The sequence below is a fragment of the Carcharodon carcharias genome, chromosome 26, assembly GCF_017639515.1.
Source record: "Carcharodon carcharias isolate sCarCar2 chromosome 26, sCarCar2.pri, whole genome shotgun sequence".
Lineage (NCBI taxonomy): Eukaryota > Metazoa > Chordata > Chondrichthyes > Lamniformes > Lamnidae > Carcharodon > Carcharodon carcharias.
Window position 1 is genome coordinate 29,836,764 of NC_054492.1, and position 16,710 is coordinate 29,853,473.

Consider the following 16,710-nt stretch of genomic DNA (forward strand, 5'->3'; position numbering starts at 1 on the left):
GACCCCTACCAGATTCTCCGGGATCGTTTGCATTAATGCAAATAAATATTAAAAATAACCTGCCATCTCTCCATGGCCTCATTTCTCCCCATCTCTGTAATCTCCTCCAGTCCTAATTCTAGCTCCTTGAGCATCCCCAATTTTAACTACTCCATCATTGGTGGCCACAACTTCAGCTTCCTACATCCTAAGCTCCGCAATACCATCCCTACACTTCTCTACTCCACTTTCTTTATTTAAGTTATTACTTGAAATCTACCTCTTTGACCAAGTTTTGGCCAGCTGCCCTAGTATCTCCTTACATGGTTCAGTGTCATAATTTTGTCTTATAATGCTCCTGTAAAACACCTTCGGACTTTTCAGCACTGCGGATAGATGGTTGACCTGGGATAGCTGACTCCAGTCGGTGCATAGTGCCACTTGATTCAGGGCTGGAGTGCAGCCCGTTGAGCGCCACTTCCCGCATCCTGTGCTAAAGTCACAGTTCATAAAAGACCTGATACTGGCTCAGGGTTTTGTGCGTAGCAGAGCAGATATTTCACTGCAATCTACTGAAATGTCATGCCTCGAGCCAAATTTTTGTTTGCTGCTTCAGAGAGCCAGGACAGGCATGAAGGGCCACATGGCCTCCTTCTGCGCTGCAACCAGTGTGTTATTCTGTTTCATTACATTAAAGACACTTTATAAATATAAAACCAAAATACTGCAGATGCTGGAGATCTGAAATAAAAACTTGGAAAAGGTCTGGCAGCATCTGTGGAGAGAGAAACAGTTATCGTTTTCAGTCCAATGACTTCTTCGGAACATGCTTCTCTTCGGCTATTTAAGTTGTCGTTTTGCATTTGCAACATTTTTTGTTTTTATTTCAGGTTTCCAGCATTTGCAGTGTTTTCCACAAAAATAAATAATTATTTTTCTCTTTAATGAATGCCATTCTTTACACAGAATGTAGTGAGCACCATGAAAACGCCACCTGCCTGTCTAATGTTGCTCTGTGCTCTGACCAGATGCTGCTTAGCCAAGGGACCGTGCGCCTTCCCATTGGCCAGCTTGACCCACCACTCAGCAGCCTCTATTTGCACCAATCCTGTGGCTCCGACTGGCGTGATTGACATGGGAGCCGATCCGCCCCCTTCCTGGCTCGCCTGCGCTGGCTCCTCCCCTCCTGCAGTGCAGGCACCGCCCACTGGAGGCTATCGCTGCGATCCGATTGGCTCGATTCCCCCTCCAGACCCTGCCCCCTTCCCCGGGGCTCCTGTCAATCACACCTGCACCGCGTGACGTCGGCCGTTAGTCAAGTTAGGTTGAGTCGCGGCTTCCACATAAAAACTAAAAAGAAAACCCGCGGGGTTGTGTTCATACTCGGCGCCTTCCAATCGTGGCTTCTCTTATAAAATCCACCTTTATAAACAGATAGATCGGGAGAAAGAGTGAGGAAAGAACCCATTTTCACTGCGATATACAAGCAAGTTAGTGTTTTATTTATATTTGAAGAAAAACCATTACGTGACAAATTTTTAAAAATCGTTCTCCGGATTACCTTCGGTTCAGGTAGGCGGTGCGAATGGAAGCGGCTTTTATCCGATTACTTTTATTTATCTCTTCTGTTCATCGTCGCCCTTGGACCGGGGCTGGCGAAGCTCGCGCGGCAACCGTTGGCCCCAAGCGAGTCCCCGCCCCGTTCGTCGCCGCCGCTGATTGGCTAGTTCCGGCCCGTGGGCGGGTTTTCCCTACGGCCGCCGGTTGGTTGGTTCAGGTGTCAATCGCCGCGGGCCGGCCGGTAATCTTGCGCATGCGTGCCCACTCTCTCTCCTCCTTCCCCACCACCCCCCCCTCCCTTCCTTCCGGGTGTCTTGCTGCCCGGGGATGTAGTTGGCGAGTGACTCTCCTGCCTGCTTTTGACCGGGTAAAGGTGTGCATGCAGAGTTAGGAGCATTTGGTGTTTGACCGCTCTTCATTCACACCATACCCTCCTGCGTGCACACCTCTTTTGCAATCCGACAAATTATATATTTATAGGGAAATAATTGTATGCCAGAGCTGAAAACTGAAGTAAAACAAAATCTATTGGTGTCAAAATCAGTGCCCCCTGTTGTGATGACTGGACGTACCCTGTGGGGTTGAAATGTAAGACGTTTGTTTTTTTTTGTTGTTGCTGTTAAATCAGTTTCTTTGCAGATCAATAGTTCAAAATGCGCCCTCTTGTAATGTTCTTTCCATTTTCCCCTCTCCTGGATAAAATACAGTGGTGTGTGTTTAACTGCGATGCTTGGTTTATCTAGTGCAGTAGAATTAGATTTTTTTTTTCAAAAAGATGGTGCGTGTGGAATACCAAAATATCAAATTCGGAATCGTGTTCCAAATTTTTGGACGGGCAGAAACATTTAGTGAGGAAGTAACAGGTATGCAAACCGACGCTGTTGCACAAGAATAAGATTTTTTTGTTTTGTTAATGAAAGTTCCCTAAACCCAGTATAATTTATTTACCAAATGCTAACTTTACACTTTTTTTTGTTTTATCTTGCCTGATGGCTGCTATGCGTCTTTGAAAATTATTCTGAGATTAGAGTTAAAATAGGCAAAAGGCTGAACTCAAAAATAACCAAATCTAATTTGAAAATGTTTGCTGATAAATCCTAGAAATGCAGTACGTGGAAGATGCACAATATCCATGCCAACAGTTTTATACTGTTTGTGTAACTTAGGCAAGTTAACGCCCTTCAATCTTAAATTTAAAAGCTGCGCCCTCGATAGTTGCTGCCAGTTTCCCCTAACTACCGTATTGCTTTGGTTTGTTTAAAACAGAATCTGCTAAAATGGTATATTAAATTAATCAATATCTGTGTGATTTTATAACATTACTTAAGTTCCAACTAAAGCTATTAGGATTCCAGTAAAGCAGGACAATATTCATTTGAGCTATTTCAAAAAAGAACAGCAAATTCAACATTTGACCTTGCAATCATGTTGCGATTTGGAATACACATTTTGAAATGTATTAGGGTAAAGTGTGATCCATGTTGATTGCAGCTTTAACTGGCTGTGCTTTGGGAGCAATTTGTGATGGTAAGTTAGGAGTGACACACAAGAAAGGTTATTCTCACAACACTTAATCATATTTGCTTAAGTGCACTTTCTCTTGTAGTATATTGCTGCTAAATATGCCTCTGGATAACACTTCACAAAGTGATAATGGGCAGTTGTAATGTGAAATATCCTTCATATGGTTAAATTTAGACCCCCATGGCTATACCAAGATACCGATTATTGAAGGAGGCATTCTGAACTTTTTCATGGGAAAAGATCAGATTTGAAGGTGTCCCTTAATGGTCCATGTTCTTCCGATTTTTAATTTTGTAAATGTAATGTGTGCTGCTTTGGAGTTGGGTGTAAGAAAGACAGACAATACAATATTTCTGATTGGGAAATGAATAATCAGGTATTCGTATTCTTCATGTGGGGAAAATGATTTTGTTTTATCTCTTCATTGTACTGCATTCAATGCTTATGTAACAGGGAGGTTGTCACTTTAAGATCAAGCTTAATATATTGCACATTGATCTATTTTTCAGTATCCTCTCATCTTGCAATAGCATAATATAGCATATTCTTAATTATATTGGAGGATTCTCATTATCATGATTATTTGAAGACAAGGCATTTGCAATAAGCATTTGAATGCTTTTTAAAAATTAATACTTTTAATGCTGGCTAAAGCTTTGGATGAATTGCGTGATTTGAAATATGTGGTTTGGGTCATTCCAACCTTCACTGCATTGTGGTTTGCCTGACAAATTTTTAGATAACTAACACCAAATGTTTGGTTGACATAACTTGAATAGGAAAATTTTGAGTGAATCATTCTGTCCGCTATGTATATTTCCTAAATGTAGTGATAATTGGGATTTTGCAAACACTTGTTTAAAATGTGGGTCACTTTTCGTTTAAACGAATGTTAATTTATTGAAATTAGAAAGCTGTGCTTGGATAGTATGAGCATGCAAATCTTAGTAACCAAGCAATCAATATAATTTTATTCTGGTGTAGCATTAATGAGGTAATACTTTCCTGTTATTTCAATGGAACTGTACAAATTCATTCCATCAATCTTTTTCACTGTTTTATATCTTGGTTATGCTCAGTTGTATTTGGAATTTCTTCCTTCTGTTGAAGCAGTTGTTTCATATGTCCACTGTAAGGAGGCTTTTATTGAATAAAGGAATTACAAACATAGCTATGGCAACAAGTACCACTGCCTATATTCTTTCTCCTCTTCCTCTTGCGGTTTTGCAGAACTTGGTTTTGGACATATTTCTGTTTATGCAAGCCTGAAAATAAGCTTAGAATATGGGGGAAAATAAATCTCATGCCTGCACGGATAGGTTATTGAAAATTTGTATGTATTTGGCACCTGTGCCTTGAGTTTTTGTTCTGGTTATTTGTTCTTGAGATGTGGGTGACACTGAAGTAATAAATATCACTATATCCCCTGCGGACATTGTGCCTGCATGTAGGGGTGGCAAGCTCCTTTCCCCAAAGGAAGTTAGTGAGCCAAATCACACACAAGTCATAGTCAAATCTCACACTAATTATTGGAATATTTTTTCCACAGTGGAGTTTAAATGCTTGACCCCTGAGTTGCTAGTCCAGTGCTGTAACCGTAAGGCTTCCAATTCCTCTCCCATCTTTTAAGCGCTTTAGATCCAGGCATACCCCAGGTAAATTGTGTGAAGCAGCAGGAGAGCTTGATGCAAGGTAAGCTGGTTGTGGTTGCTGGCAATAGTTTCTCCTTAGTTCTCTGTAAAGCTTTTAGCACCTAATTTGCTACTTGAACAGAAGACTGGTAGTGAGCCCATGCTTTTGTGGCATTTGCAGTTTTCTAAATGCCTCAAAGTCAAGTTAATGTAAAATCAAAACTAATTACTTCTCTTCCCTCACCAACTCCCCCTTTCCTTGTTCTGCATTAAGTAAACAATATTTAGCTGGTTCTGTTTTTATTTTCCTACTGGTAAGAATGTATGGAATGAGCCCTCAATACAGGGAGCAGTATGCTTTCTAGACTTTTCTGAAGTTCCAAAATATGAAGTAGCAGGTCTGTATTTCTGTAAAGAAAGAAGTTTAAATTATTTAGTGTGTTTCATGTCCTCAGGATGTCAGAGAAATGTTTCATGGCCAATTATTTTCGGGCGTAGTCACTGGTATGTAGGTAAACTGCAATAAATGCTGGCCTTGGCAGTGACACCCACACCCCATGAACAAATGAAATTAACTAACCAATCATTCCCTTTGACATGGGAAGAACTGACCTACTCATCTAGGAATAGTGGGCTATTTACTCTTTTTTGAATAGGCAAATGAGGTGTCTATTTTATGCCTTCTGAAAACGGAATGGGGGAAGGTATTTTAAAAAAAGATGTGGAATCTACTTGCAGTTAACAAGTACTTGGCAGCATTTGAGAATCCATTAATTTTGTGGAATATTACTTTTTTTTTGTTAACCTTACTCTACTATGGATGGATGACTGACTGTCAGTGCAAGTTCTTTCCACTGTTTTTTAATTAGCTAATCCATTTACACCTAGTGTGAACTGAAGCCTGCATTATTTTGATTATTTTACTCTTGACCTAAAAAGGATGCCACTGCACTAGTAACATTGAAGTGCCTTAACCTTTTGCCTAGTACTTTCTGCTAACCAAATGATGTGTATAACTGTAGTAGAAAGTAGTGCCAAATATCAGTAACTTGATGGATTAAAGCTGCTTATGACTTTGTGCATAATTTTTCTGTAACATGTTAAAATTTGATTTTAATAAATTTTGCATTACATATTACATTGCGAGACATGCATTGCCAGTACTATACATTTTTTTCTTGTTGGCTCTAAGTACTGCTAATGAGTTTCCACTATCACTAACTAACATGAAGTATTGGCCTTGCCTCTTACTGAACTGCCTCTCATTGGCACTACCCTTTTCTGGTTTCATTCCTATCTATTCTAGAGTAGCCAACACACTACCTTGCTTTCTCCTTCAGTGCTCCCACAGTCACCTCCGTGTGTCCCACGATTTTTCTATACCTCCATATGCATATTGTCTCTTGGCACTTATGTGTACGAATGGGATTGGCTTCTGCATGCATCAATGAAACACTGTTTTAACCCTGTCACCACCAACTCAACTCCCTTGATTTTGGCCCTGAACTTAGCTTCAAACTGCCAATCCAATGCATCTTTAATTTCCACCATTATGATTGCCTTCTGTGAAAAATTACTTTTGTGTAAAAAAAAAATGTAAAAGCTTTCCTTTTGAATGCATTTATGATATCACTGTCAAAGTAACCAGAACAGCTCCCTATGCCTCACCCCAACAAGTTTTGTTTCTGGACTATATAATATGTGTTATGCCATTGTTCTCCAAAATAAGAAAGAAATGCTGGACCATTATGCCCGATTTAATTGCCAGAGATTGTATTCACCAGACTATCATATAAATCATGTTGATACATTGCTGTTATGCTTGTATGAGGACTGTCCTGCACCAACTGCAGTATTAAAAGCAAAAATTGTGGCTATCTTAAAACTAAACCAGAGTGTTTTATTTTTACAATTCTAATCAAATAATACTGATAATGTATGTTGTTGCTTTACTCTTTGCACCTATCCACTGAATTATCTTGTCTAACTCATTATTTTGAATACTAGTTATTTACGTACATAAGTTAGATGATGGGGAAATAATGCAAGCTTTTGCATGGAATATTCCCTTTGGCAAAGTTAATCATGATTATACCTGCTTTATGTGTTGATCTGTGGAAACTGTGCTTTTTTTTTCCCCTCAAGAGCCTCAAAAGCAATAAATCCAGTCAAGCGTGCAAGATCTCCCAATCTACTGTAGCTTTTGGGGGGGGTGAAAAATGTATGTGGCTATTTTGGCTTAAGGGGCTGGAATGTTTTCTGGTTGGTATGCAGAGGATTAAATCCAAGATACAATTATGCATATTTAAATTATTTTAATGCAAAACTTCCCTTGCAGTGTTCTGGAACTTCCATTTAATTTAGGGTTATTCTTAAACAATGTCACTTTTATTGTACAGATACGTTCCATTTTATTAAAATGGTTGTTGACAGGTTGGAGGGTGCATTTGATGTGCATCGCATATACAAAGATAGAACTTGAGGCTGCTACTGAAATATCTAACAATCAGGATTTTTTTTTATTAAAAGGCCTTTATGATAGTTCTTAGCTGTGTGGAAGACCTGCTGGCACTTGGCAAATACTCATTAATTCTTTCCATAAACCACAGCAGTACAAAATGTATGCTCTTCAGAGAAACATTTAATGAAATACAATGAAACAGCGACCTTCTGATTGTTCAAACTTATTTATGCTAACTGCAAGATGATCAGTTTGGCTATTTAATGCTTACAAATATTGAAAATCATGCAAAAAGAAAAAGGTCTGCCTTTAGAACCCATCTTAAAAAATAACTAGTTATCTTTTTAAAGCCAGCCTATGCATTTAACAATTTAGATAGTTGTAATGAAATCAGCAGTACTGCATAAAGGTTTAGAATTGCTTCATGCCAAATCAAAACATGATGCAGACAGCATTCATAAACTTAAACTTTGAGCCTCATAATCAAGTGGTGCAGAAATGAAAATTGTGATATTTCTCCCCACCACCACCACCACGCTCTGTAATATCAGTGAAATGGGTCTAAAAGCCTTTTGAGTTAGTTCAGCTATGTTAGGCCAGAGATAATGGCAATTGAGGAATGAAATCCATATTTGATAATGCTTGGTAGCTTATACCCCTCTGCACAACCTAGAAATAGTTGACAATCACACAAAGTTGCTTCTTAGATTTTTAGCTGGTGCTGGAGTGAGCTATTAAGTGGTTAGAAGTTCAACGTTCACTAGAATGTTGCGAATGTGTTTACGTGTCACTCAAAATTGGTTTATCTCCATTAGCTGAGTCTTTTCACAACTGTTGAAACTAGTAGGTTGACTGTGTGCAGTGCGGTGTGCTGTTCAGGGTGATAGTGTGTAAGTTGACATTATCTTCATCCCCAAATTGCTAGAATTTTATATGTATAACAAAATATGATGCAACAAAGAAAAGGATATAAATTAACTGATCCAACGTATGGTTTAGTTAATACCTAAAATATTGTCATTTGCAGTTATAGCCCAAGCAATACCTAGTATTTATAACAAGCTCCAGTAATGTGATGCTTTTCATGTAATGAAATGTTTCAAAGCATTTTACAAGAAGGAGCAGCGGAGACCAAATGTAAAGCTCCGATAGCTAGTTGGTAGGAAAGAAGGAAACCAGGTCTTTACTTCTTCCAGATAGAGCTTAATCCAACTCACATGAAATTCCACCCCTAGTTCATCACCTGTTTTCCCCTTTAGACTCTTTTAAAACAACAATAAACAAATGAAGTAAACTGGGAAGTGACAGTCTCTTAAAGGGGTGTTTCCCCTTTCATATACACCCAGTGATGTACTTAACCAATTAACCCCTCACTACTAACTTGTTGATTATTTATGAACTATTTCTATCCTAATACTAAACAACAGGAAATTTAGGGAAATGGTTAAAGGTGTTCTCAATAAAATATGCTTTTCTTAGCTTTTTAAAAAGGGTGAAAGTATGTCACAAATTGAGATTTAAGATGATTGTACAAAGAATAGCCTGTGGCCATCACATCTATGGTGGAGTTGATCTCACTATAAGTCAGTTGTGAACAGATGCGGCTGGGATGAAGTGCTGCAGTAGGGCATAGAGGAATTTGAAACATGGGGCCGAGAGCCAGTTGTTAATAGGACAGAAATGGTGGATTGCAACCTTTAGGCAGTGGAGATTTGTATATGTTGGCATGTGTAGGGGAAGGATGAGATTGGTCAGAGCAGCTTACGAGAAATCAGGTTTTCTGGTCACAGAGTTGTAGAGAGGTGATTTAGGTTATAAGTAGAATGCTGTGGAGCTGGAAGTGAATGGTCTTGGCAATAAACTTTAAATAAAGTTTAACTTTGAGTCGTATGGATGATGAATGAACATTTATGGATTCCATTTCGAGTGAGCAAATTGGGAAGGGTGATGGAATCAGTAGATCAGCTTGAGAACTTGTAATGTTTTAAAATACTGTTGAATTTCAGAAGCCATTTGTGCCAGAACTTGTTTGTGATGGCTTAATTGATGTCAAAAAGTTTTCACAGTTTGATCAATCATGTTTCTCTTGATCTTTTCTTGTCTTTATTCATTTAAATTAGATTTCTGTGTATGCTTAAATATTTTATTGTCAAATGATGACATTCCAGAGACAAAACAAGCTTTTTTAATGAACTTGGTTGAGTCCCTGTGTTGTGTTTCAACATGTTTGCAAGATTGTATGTTGGTAGATGGAGCTTCTTGGCAGAGTTGCAAGTGCTTTGTTGGTATTGAAGGGGCGACAGAAGGAACAAGGAGTAGTGTGAACCTGTAGGAAGTGAGCACAGGTTATTACCTACAATTTTCCAGGTCTGCTTGGAGGCTGTGTTCCTAATCTGCTTTCTGTAAGATTTGCAACTGCAAAGGTTGAAAGTGTGTGAAGAATGACTTTCAAAACAAATCTGCAGTAGATTGAGATCCAGTCCAGGCTTGGGTGGATTGCCTTCTATTTGTTGTGCCTGTAAAATGAACTCATCTAGTGAGCATGGGCCTACAGAACAAAACTAATTGGCATTTCAGAGAAGGTTGATATGTACTGATAAATACAAAATGTTCAGGTCAAGTAGACACTTTTCTTCTGAGATGGTGACACAGGCACATTGTGATGCATACATGTATAATGGAGAAGTCTTGTAGACTTGGGGAAGTCTAGTGTCCCTACCTCTGAGCCAGAAGCTCTGAATTTGAGTCCCACCCCAGGACTTGTTGACCAAGGAAGATGCATTCATAATGTGGCCAAACAGGTTGATTTTTAACCTGCAAACCGTTCCAATACGTGCCAGTGGCAGGTGGTAAGAGTAGGAGAGATTCCTGGTCAGCCATGTGATGGAAAGAAAGTTGAAGTCTCTACCATCACTATTCATAGCTCCAGACTACAACATACATGTAAAAGTGCATGTTGCCACACCAATTACACACCACCGCATGTATAAAGATCTTTAGAACATCCTATAATGCTGCATTTGACTTTGAATTGCTTGATAATGCCAATGGGTGCCTGAAATGTTTTGTTTCCCAAAGCTTACATCCCTCATTTTGAACAGGAAATTTACCAAAGTATAATGATACTAATAGCAAGAGTGTTGGCCAGGATTTTAAAATTTTGTAGGCAGTATCACAATCTCTGGACCTTCAGTGCTGAAATCTAGAGTGTATATGCAACTACCAGCGTTGAATAGTGGACTGCAGGAGTAGCCAAACAATTAATGATTACCCTGATAAGTAATTCATTTGAAAATTCAAAAAACAGCTTTTTAATTTTGATGATCATTTAAAACTTTCAAAATATGATCTTTGACTCCAGCCTTTGATCTTTAGGATTTAACTGCTTCTGCAATTATTTGATATCTTTGAAATTTTATCGCAACACCATTTGGCTCATCCTATTCTACTTCCCTGCTCCTCATGTACTTTTTATTATTTTTTCTTCAAATGCCTAAATCTCTATTAAATAGTGCAAAAAAACTACATGTAATGCATCCTATGTTCTAATTATTCAATAAAAATATTTGTTTCCTCAGACATTTTAGATACTTGATGTCTTCTACTTTTACAGTTCCTTTCAATAGTGCTTTTTTGACAAGATTCTCAACATAGTGATGGCTAATGTTTTGTAGTCAATTCCTCTGGTACATGTCTGAGCTTTTTGAGTGTTGATTAAATAAATAATGAATGTTCAGGATACTGATGAGTATTCTTGGAAGAATTCTGCATATTTGTAAGGACATCAGAAATTTAAATGAAATTCTATAGTGCACAGTAACATTACAATTTCCAATTTAATAAAATTACTTATGTATTTTATAATTTACAAAGAAAGTAGAACTTTTCTATACTTGAAATATCCTAAAATAATTAAATAATGTGACTTATTGTTTAGGTAGTCTTGTTTGGGACTGAACTGGTAACTGTACTCTGAAGTGGTATGGATAGCTGGAAAGTACAAATAATGATGCAATCAGGTACTTTTTTATGACGTTGAGGTGGAAGCACAGAGAACTTTACAAACCTGTTCCATTCACTAATGCTAATATTTCTTTTTTTCTCAAATGCAAAGTTCTTCAATATTATACAATGTAAAAGCTTGAGTTATGCAACAATAATCATAAAATTTTAGAAACCTAATGGTTTCTGGTGGCAGAAAATCTGCCATATATTTTGTAACTGAAAAGCATCTTTATACTGTAATGCATAATTTTTGGGAGCAATTAGCTTTGTTTTAGGCATATTCAGAAGGTTGAAGCCAATGTTTTAGTCCCTGCCACAAACTCCATTTCCTAGCCACTGTCTCCATCCCTCACCCTGACAACTTTCTGAAGCTAAACCAAATTGTGTGCAACTTTGGTGTCACATTTGATCTCCAGGCTTCCAACTACAATTTGATGTAATCAATAAGACTGTCTATTTTCACTTCTAACATGCTGAACTCTGTCCATGCCTCAGCTCATCTGTTGCTGGAACCAACTTCCGTGCCTTTGTTAACTCCATGCTTAAATATTCCAACACATTCTTGGCTGGCCCCTCATGTTCCACGTTTTGTAAACTTGAAATCATCTCAGCTCATGTGAGGTCCCATTCACCCATCTGTACCTGTACTTGCTGACCTACATTGGTTCCCAGTTGAGCAAAACCATTGTTTCAAAATTGTATGCCCCCCCCCCTCCCCCATTTTTCCAATCTCCTGCAGCGCTACACCACCTCTGAGATACCTGTTGCACTCAAGTTCTGGCCTCTTGAGCATCCCTGATTTTTAATCTCGCCCCTTTACTTTCCAAACCCTTTCTGTCATCCACATGGCCCAAGTGAGGAGCACAATGGGAAACGCTCTGGTTGGCTGGCTGCAACTCCAAAAACACTCAAGAAGCTCAACACCATCCAGCGCAAAACAGCTTGTTTGACTGATATCCCATCCACCACCTTAAACATTCATTCCCTGCACTACTGATGCACCATGGATACAGTGTACATCTATATATGCACTGCAACAACTTATCAAGGCTTCTTGATAGCACCTCCCAAACATGTGACCTCTATCTATCTTGAAGGACAAAGGCAACAGCTCCATGACAATGACCTGAAGGCAGTGGCACACCCCTTCCTGACTTGGAAATACAGTGTCATTCTTTTACTGGTGCTGGGGAAAATCCTGGAGCTCTGTCTAACAGTGATGTGGAAATATTTTCACCACATGCACTGCAGCGGTTGAAGAAAGCAGTTCTCCACCATCTTCTCGAGGCTAGTTAGGGATGAACAATAATTGCTGGCCTTTCCTGTGAATTAATTTTAAGAAATGACTCCACCTCTGTCAGTTCTGCTTTCAGTTGCAAGGCTCTATGCTTTGGAATTCTCTCCCTAAACCTCTCTGCTATTGTCCCTAATTTTTGTCCTTTAAGACCCTCCTTAAAACTTACCTTTGATTAAACCTTTGTTCATAAGAACATAAGAACTAGGAGTAGGCAATTCAGCCCCTCGAGCCTGCCCCGCCTTTCACTACGATCGTGGCTGATCTCATTTCGGCCTCAACTCCAATTTCCCACCCTCTCCCCATAATCTTTCAACCCATTACTAATTAAAAACCTATCTATCTATCTCCTTAAATTTATTCAGCGTCCCGCCATCCACTGCACTTTGAGGTAGTGAATTCCACAGATTCACGACCCTTTGAGAAAAGTAATTCCTCCTCATCTCTGATTTAAATCTACCACCCCTTAGCCTAAAACTATGGCCTCTTGTTCTAGAATGCCCCAGAAGGGGAAGCATCCGCTCCACGTCTACTTTGTCTATCCCCTTTAGCATTTTATATACCTCAATTAGATCTCCTCTCATCCTTAAACTCTAGCGAGTGTGGACTTAAACTGCTCAATCTCTCCTCATAAGACAAGCCCCGCATCTCTGGAATCAATCTAGTGAACCTGCTCTAATATCTCCTTACATAACTCAGTGTTTAATTTTGTTTCATAATGCTCTTATGAAGTGCCGGGGGTGTTTTGCTATGTTAACACCAATGAGTGGCATTTTCTTTGTGGATTTAATGCATGGACAAAGGTATGTGTAGGATTTGATGACTGAAGTGATGTGAAATTATCAGGAGCAAACCTTCAGAAGGCAACTCAGAAAAATAATTAAGAATGTTCTTTTATAGTCTGTCTGCAGATTTCTGATTTACACATCCTGAAATTAAGGACATCATGATAGCTAATTGCTTTCTACTCATAACCAGTAACTCAACCATAATTCCCCATTCAAGTACTAAAATTTGCACTTGCACAAATTGAACTTTAAAAACATTAACACATGGCTCTGTAGGTTCTTTTCCTAGATCTACTTCATGCTCTCAGCTGAAGAACCTTGAAGTTGAATTGGGAATTCTGTCAGTTGAAGAACTGATGTTTACGGTTGGGTTGCATTTGAATTGTGTAAATCTGAAATGAATTTGCTTTGCAGGCTATATCCGTTTCCTTTGTGCTGTGCACTAAACTGTCATATTTCAAACTTGATGTCAGGGATAAAGCAGAGCAGGAATTTGAATTAGACTGTGTGCAGAATTGTAAATCTGGCTTGATATCAACACCCCCGCATTTCAAAGGAATAGCATTTAAGTTTAATGGGTGGCTTGAATTGACTGCTGTACAGCATTTGCAACATAAAGTTGTGCTCAAAACTGCAATGAAATGGTTTTTGTCCTCCTTGTATGGCTACTCTGGTTTATTTTCTCCAGTCTGCATAGATCACTTTGTAAATTTGTGTCTATATGCAGCACTTCATACTGAGCAGCAAAGTAGTGGTGGAGAGAAGGGGTTGAATTCACAGGTTTTGACGATAGCAAATGGAACTTTTTCAGAGAATTCCATAAGGAAAGGGTAAACCTACAGTAATGCCTAGAAGATTAGTCTCCAGTGGCTGAGCATAGGGAAGTGGGAAAGGAATATTGGGAGGATCATCAGAGTGGAGGATGTGTGTTGAGTCCTAAACCTGGCAAAATGCACTTAAGTAGAGTAATCTTTTTAGCTTGATTTTTAGTGGCATAACATGTCAGAGCTCATCAAGTATAGGTGGTGGGTATTGGAAAGAATTTGGGCCGGGAAATTTTAGTGGGAGACTGCCAAGGTCATTGATTTCTCAAACAGTTTATTGAGTTATAAAAATGGAAGTTTAGTTTTCAACAGTATTTGTTGACTTTGGCGGTATGAGCAATGTTTGGATTCTGTGTTGTTCCTTATTCCCCAATCAAACCATGCCTCTTAGTTAGTGCTGACCTTTGGCTATTGAGAAGCCTATGGGTTTTCTGTTATTTATTTGCTTCTGGTCTCTCACTCTCCCTCTTATGCTCTCATCTATTCTGGCCACACTTAACTTTTCAGTTTGGAAATTTGTTCTTGTGACGAATCGTACAGATGTACTCAATTGCTGTCATCTGACATGCTGGTTCATTGCATTATGAGCTGCTATCTCTATTTTTTTAATGTTCAGGTTTGATTTAATGGTTTTGCTGGAATGAAGTGTTGTAGTTGATTCTAACTACTGTAGTAGTAATGTCTAAAGACGTGTGGGAAGAAATTAAATGTGTAGGATTTGTTTTAAAAGGTTTTGTAGGCTGCACAAAAAAAAGAGACATTTCCATTGATCCCACAGAGTCAATGTAGCACCTTTGAAGTGTAGTCACTGTTGGAAATGCCGCACCCAATATGAAGCTCCCACAAACTGCAATGGTATGATTTTTTTACATGTGTGACATTGATTCTTTTAAGTTATCATTTTAAGTTATCAATGATGATCCATGCTACAAAGCGGTTCAACACCTGTGAATATCTGCTGTGCTGGAAATGCTGAGGTATTCAAGATTCTGCCAGATTGGGCATGGTTGTGGAATGAATGAGTTGCTTCTCACCTGTGTCAAGTTCCAAGCTTTTTCTGATACTGTAATTCATTTGCAACTTGTAGTGTAATCATTTTTCACCTGTGAACTACCATATCTCAAAGCTACAAATCAATTTGCTTTGTAGCCCATAAAGGCCATCATGCTGAATTATCGTTTATCAAGTTTTGTTGTAAAACTATTTCTTGGTTTTGCTCTTAAAATCTTTTCCATGTAGTCCCATTGTTGTCATTATAGAATTAGAGAAAGCATATTCAAGAAAGTAAAAAGGTTCAATCTGTATTAAAGTCTACATAAGATCATTGCATGTTCACTGAACTGTTTTGCATTATTTGGGGTTATTGAAGGTATTATTGTTGAAGCACAGTAAGTCTTGCTTGGTGTAATAGATTTTCTGTTCTGTGCGTTTGCCATATGCCTTTAGTGTAGTAAGGAGACAGTGTTCTGTCTGCCTGCAGCTTTCGCTGTGATTTGCTCATCCTGGATTTGATATCATCACAACACAAGAGTTCCAGGCCAGCTGCTTTGCTGCAAAACGAATTGGAAATTAGTTAGAATGAGCTGCTGGGATCACTGGTTGAGGCCAAAACACTGGGTGTATTTTAAAAAATCTGAGTCTGCTTCTGGAAGTTAATAGTGTTTGTACGTTGGATGGCTGAGATCAAATGGGGCTGAGGGGCTTTCACTTGAAAATCTCCATTTATTTCGTGAAAATCTTAAGTATATGGCTGAGGCGTTCTTAATGCATGTTTGTTTTTATCTTTAAGATTAGGATGTTCAAACCCCAATCTTTTAGATGAATGTAGCTCACAATCCCTAGCATTTTGGCCCACAAAACTCCAAAAACTTCAATAACTTTTAAATTTGTGTCAGTAGAGTATCTGCGCTATTCATTCTTGAAACCCAGATCTCAGACTCAGCAGCAATGAAATGCGAACCTGCCTGATTCTCTAGGACCATCAGCCAAGAAAATCAGATTCAAAATGCATCTTCCTGGATTCTAACGTTAATGGACATGGAAGATTTGCAGTGAGGATGCCATTGGCTATATGAGACTGTGCTTTAGTATCTTGCAGCATGATCACCATGCTGACACCATTTTATATTTCTACTCTGCTTATTTCTTGCTGGTTTTGTTCTATTGAATTTTGTGAAGCTGGAGGTTGGAAATGGAGCTCTTAGACTGTTGCCTCATTGGTGCTGAAGTAAAACCTAAATAGGCACCCCAAACACACATCTGACCTTAGAACACCAAGCCCACTTATTTTGTTACTTGAAGCTGGTTACTTGAATTATTCAACTTGCTCACATCTCATGGACAGTACATGTCAGGAGGCATTTCCAGTAATATTTAAAGGATTCATTACCTCAAATCAGCTGAAATGCTGCAAATTTGGTAAGATATTTTGCTTAGTTTTTTGCTCCTTGGACTATTTCACAGTGATTGTGGTGGTTGTACAATGTTTTAATCATTTGAAGGGACTTCTGGCAGTGCAGTCTTTTAATCATGAGGCTCTTTCTCACAATTCCACTCTGGTAAACAGAATTACAGTTGCAGGGAAACCGAATAGATTTTAAGGAACAGTCGGCCACCTTGAAGTAATCACCACCCATCGAACTTT

The 16,710-nt window shown here is 38.8% G+C and overlaps 1 protein-coding gene across 8 annotated transcripts in view; it reads left to right on the forward strand.

Moving 5' to 3' along the window:
* The first annotated feature begins 1,302 nt into the window (after window positions 1-1,302).
* Window positions 1,303-16,710, forward strand: part of LOC121269805 (D-glucuronyl C5-epimerase-like) — a 115,274-nt gene continuing 99,866 nt past the window's right edge. For 2 of the 8 annotated variants that reach the window (XM_041174751.1, XM_041174753.1), the window contains exon 1: window positions 1,309-1,469. Coding sequence is in view for 1 of the 8 variants with exons in the window: in XM_041174746.1 (XP_041030680.1) it covers window positions 2,126-2,127 (2 nt within the window). In the remaining 7 variants the exon portion in view is untranslated. Of the gene's footprint in view, window positions 1,552-1,837; window positions 2,128-16,710 lie in introns of those variants that run through there. The other 6 variants (XM_041174752.1, XM_041174750.1, XM_041174748.1 and 3 more) reach the window with 6 other exon arrangements.